This window comes from Primulina tabacum, chromosome 5, assembly GCF_025594145.1.
Source record: "Primulina tabacum isolate GXHZ01 chromosome 5, ASM2559414v2, whole genome shotgun sequence".
Classification (NCBI taxonomy): Eukaryota; Viridiplantae; Streptophyta; class Magnoliopsida; order Lamiales; family Gesneriaceae; genus Primulina; species Primulina tabacum.
In genome coordinates, this window is record NC_134554.1 from 13580809 (window position 1) to 13585666 (window position 4858).

Consider the following 4858-nt stretch of genomic DNA (forward strand, 5'->3'; position numbering starts at 1 on the left):
CAATTATCTATGGTAAATATTATTTTTGAGTGTTGGTTTTATTGTTTATTGCTTTTTGTTCAATAAAATAATCGAATCATTTAATCATTATTAGTGGATGGTAGGTAGAATAGAAATGCTCATTTGATGATAATAACTAACATCAGCATACTACTGTCTGATGCAAGATCTAACGACTAATCACATGTAAAAGAAATTTGGCTAAAATATGGACCGTTGATCAAATTAGGATAATCACATAAAAGAGTGTTGTATTATATTTCCAAGAATAATTTTATTTCCAATAAATTAGTGAAATCAAACAAACTCTTTTATACAATTAACAATGGCATTAGCCCGGCGCGTGTCGACCATATCAATCCCATGGAATCCGACGTCGTCGGGACGCGCCTCCACAAGCATCTGCACAAATTTCTGCTGTCGGTCAATCAACGGATCGCCGTCAAACCCTATAATAAGGCACCTCCCCACAGATTTAAGCTTCTCTTTCACTTGAATATCCATGAAAGGATTGCAGAATCGGTGGTTGCGATCCGTCCCCAGCGGCAGCGGCAGCGGCAGCTCCCATATCAATCGCCGGCAACAGAAAGTACTGATCAGTCGCTAGCTTCAGCTCACTCCTCGTCCGCGCCTTCCCACCAAAAAACGGTTGGTTCAGTATGATCTCGACGACAGTCAGCGGCGCGAGGTTTAGATCCTGTATCCGCATCGCGGCATTGAACGCGATGTTGGCGCCACAGCCCAACCCGTAGAGGTAGCATCTCGAGGAGTCGCCATAGTCTCTTATCCACTGGTCGCCATTACTGTCCATCAGCTGGTTTCTCCTTGATCTCATCTTCGTACTGAGCAGGGAGGCGATGCTCCGGCGCTAGATGGAAGTCCACGGCGACAAGGATGGCGGGGACGTCGCTTGAGATCTTGTTGCTCATCTCATGGAGCATGGTATTGGCGAGACTCGTCTGGATCCACCCGCCGGCATGGAAGAACAAGATGATGGGTAGACGGACGACGGTGTTGTCGTTGGATGAGTTTGGAGGGCCGGTAGATTCGCATCCAGGTTATCTTGTGGGTGTCGAGGGTGACGTCTTTGCTCAGCACCAGCGTGCCGGGTATTTGAGGTACTTCGCCGGTGGCGGGGGAGGTGGGGAGCTTCATGTTAACGGGTGAGTGAGCCATTGGGATTGAGTGACACGTTTACATGTTCGTAGGGATCAAATTTGGACATTATTGTTTGTTCTACGTTGTGTTGAGATACGAAGACAAGTGTGATTTGATTGATATTTTAATTTTTTGTTTGACGTTGGAATTGAATTTGATCAATTTTAGGGAAAATATTTTGTGGGCATCCATAAATTTTGATTTTCGAATGTTGAATTTCAGGGAGCATGCCAAAAACTTTTGGTAAGACTGTATTACGGGTCGTATTTTGTGAGACAAATATTTATTTGGGTTATCCATGAAAAAGTATTACTTTTTACTGTAAGAATATTAATTTTTATTGTGAATATCGATAGGATTGACCCGTCTCACAGATAAAGATTCGTGAGATCATCTCACAATGATACGTATTACGAAGAGTATTATTAGTTACCTGCAGATTTTACCAATTGGAACTTTTTTCTTGGTTTAAACACGTCCCCCATTAGCCAACAAGTATACATTATTTAGATGATTAGATGAGACAATGTAAATCATCTTAATAATATTCAGAATATTTAATCTGAAAAAGGTTTAGTTTGGGTTATTAGTAGATCATGGACTCATTTTGGGTTGCTAATTGATAAAATTGAAAATCTAAAGCCAAATAATTTTATGAGTCAAAAGAGTCGTAGCACCCATGTATCCGTACAACATGTATATACTAATCTTTTTCAATATTTGCTATTATTTTGAGTTGGATGTGTAATTTATTTTAATTGAATCTCGGATTCAATATCTCATCTAAAACTTGATATATCAATATCAGAAACTGTGTATAAGTCCTCCGTTTTCCCTACATCATTTGATGCCGTTTTATAATTTTGATGGGTCGTTTAATATGTATCCGATCACCAACATTTGCTAAACACACAAATATGAAGCAATGGCGGCTAATAAAAGTGGTAGACAACACTAAATTTCTTGGTAAGATGGGACCTCAACTTTCTAAAAGTGAGGGCAATGATCAAAGATACTCTGCTTACGCTCATGCATGGGATTTCTATATATCAAAAGCACGTGGGATCACATCATAATCCATTTGAAAAGTTGTGCATCCATCATCATTTCTCAAAAGTAAGTCGAAAGAGAATCAGATTTGAGTCAATTATGTATTGCCTAAAGAAATCATTGTGAAAAATTTGCCCGTCAATCAATTTCTTGAAGCAAATACTACACTAGACATGTATAGTATTCTTATGAAATTGTACTACATAAGAGCTCCACTCTTCCAACATCAGGCGTGGGAGCTTCCTTTCATCTGGCAGGAGTGGGTACACCAAATAAAGAAACTGAGTTCACCTACTCCTTTTTTGGGACTTGAAAGGAAACTTGGATGGTGGGGATGGAGAAAACTCAAATGGCAAGTGTGGCGCCTCTGATCTACCGGATAGCATTTCGACAATCTCTGCCATCGAGGGGCGCTTATTAGGTGATCTTTGCAGGCATAGAAGGGCAACTGTGATGCATAACAATGCCTGTTCTCTATCCAGTGATTGAATACTTGAATCTACAAGATCCAATAGCCTCCCATTCAGGGCAAGCTGCCGAGCCCAAGATATCAAATTTGCTCTTTCGAACTCTGAGATTGGTGAGGCCATTACTTGCAATGGCCTCCGGCCTGAAACTAAAACTAACAACAAAACCCCAAAGCTATAAACGTCGCACTTCTCTGACACCTGTGCACCACCACTATACTCAGGAGCAGCATAACAAACAGTTCCCCTCATACTTGGAGTGCTACTAATACCTCCACTTTTAGGGATTTCTCCACTAGCATAATCTTGGCTATTTCTTCTTCTTCCAATCTTGAAATCTCCACTGAAACCATCAAGCCACCGATCAACACTGGACCGACTACTCTTACTCTTACTCCGTTTTCTATCTTGCACAAGTTCTTCATCCCCTTGCCACCACAAGCCCCCTTCATCACCGGATTTGAGCCCTCTTTTCTTCATTTTCTTGGTCAATTCCTCACAAAACTCCTCCTTCCACCATTCTCTAGGTTTCCTATTCCTTCTATCCTTCCTCATCGTCTCTCTATCCAATGATCCCCACCATTCCAACTTCTTCCCCAGTTTCTTATGCTCAACTTCGGCGCTGTCTTTAATCGAACTTGTGAGCTTAATCTCCTTCGGCTTCTCCTTTTTAATCTCACTACCTATCCACTCCATTACATAGTCCTTCACTCGCCCGGACTCTGATAATCCACTCATATTATCTTGTTTCCACCACCAATCCCTCCCCGAATCACACTTTCCCCTAACCACAACCCCTTTTCTACTCCCACTATCAAAACTCATTCTTTCAAGAAACCCTTCAGAGAAACCAGCCAAATGCTCAGACGGTGACGCGGCACTGGCCTCAGTCCCGCCATCTAAAATCATCACACAAAAACTATCAGGCGACTGATCCACATTCACAACCACGACATCTTCTGTCATCAAGCTCTCGTTTTCCTCGACAATTGATCCACATTCATCGCATTTCCCCTCGATTACTTTCTCCTCTTCTTCCACAAACATATCCAAAATCTCGTCCCCTCTGTTTAGCACCTGGGCCAACCCAAAATCCGATATTTTTGCATTGAAATCAAAATCTAACAATATATTCGATGGCTTAATGTCGCCATGAACAATAGCTGGATCGGAACAGTTATGCAGGTAATCTAGACCCTTTGCAATGGACATTACAATGGCAAACCTCTTACTCCAAAGCATCAACTCCGCACACTTTCGATCTAACAATGCATCTTGCAGACTACCATTTTGCATGTACTCGTAAACGAGAACCAGTCTTCTCCCTCTCCTCTTCCTCCTCCGACTGTAATATCGCATTTTGCGGCTACTGTTAACATCAAATGTAGAAGAAAATCCGAGTATGCAAACAAAATGGGGGCAACACGAAGAATCTATACGCGCAGCAAGAGAGAGTTCATTTTGAAACTCACGTTCGCCTTGAATAGAAGCCTCGCTGGTGAGCTTCACCGCGATTTCCTGGCCAGAAGGAAGGACCCCCTTATAAACCGATCCGAACCCACCTTGCCCAAGGCGATTGGCGGTAGAGAACGAATCAGTGGCGCGGCGTAGGAGGGAGAAGGAGAACCGATGCGACGGCAACGGTGGCTTCAGATCTGCTGGTGCTGTTCTTTTGCGTGATATTTTGCGGTAAATGAAGGCGGAGAGCAGGAAAAAGACCAACGCTATGACAGCTGCGAGGAGGGGAGGAAAGAGAGAGATCAAACGGCGGTGCGACGGTGGCGGAGGTGGAGGCGGCGACATTTTAGCGGAAAAGAGTATGCTCAGATCATGGAAAGAGACTGGTGCGTGTGTGTGTGTTATATTTATCTCTATTCTTCGTCGTCTTCTACAGCTGAGTTCTGCATCTCTCAGCTGTGTTTTGTCAACTGGTGAGTCAAATGCTACAGCTACCGCCTGTGATGCTCGTAAATCCGACAACACGGAAATGTTTTAATGCAAAATTAAATTCAAAGCCAGTTGAAATTATTATATTATTTATGACAAAAGTTTATTTACGTGAGATATTTTCGCGTTATCATATTTTACTAGATGAATTTTTTATTTGGGTCATTCATGAAAAAATATTATTTTTTATACTAAGAGTATTACTTTTATTGTGAATATCGATAAGATTGACCCGT

At 42.1% G+C, this 4858-nt stretch overlaps 1 protein-coding gene and 1 pseudogene across 1 annotated transcript; both read right to left on the reverse strand.

Moving 5' to 3' along the window:
• Positions 1-279: 279 nt before the first annotated feature.
• On the reverse strand, positions 280-1366 carry LOC142544814 (putative carboxylesterase 9; annotated as a pseudogene).
• Positions 1367-2329: 963 nt separating this feature from the next.
• Positions 2330-4644, reverse strand: LOC142546814 (receptor-like serine/threonine-protein kinase At2g45590). Its single transcript, XM_075654737.1, has one exon. The coding sequence runs from the start codon at positions 4476-4478 to the stop codon at positions 2496-2498; it is 1983 nt and encodes a 660-aa protein (XP_075510852.1). The 5' UTR covers positions 4479-4644; the 3' UTR covers positions 2330-2495.
• Positions 4645-4858: the final 214 nt, after the last annotated feature.

Coding starts and splice junctions, on each gene's coding strand:
- LOC142546814 (XM_075654737.1), bottom strand. CDS start 4,478: ATGTCGCCGCCTCCACCTCCGCCACCGTCGCACCGCCGTTTGATCTCT.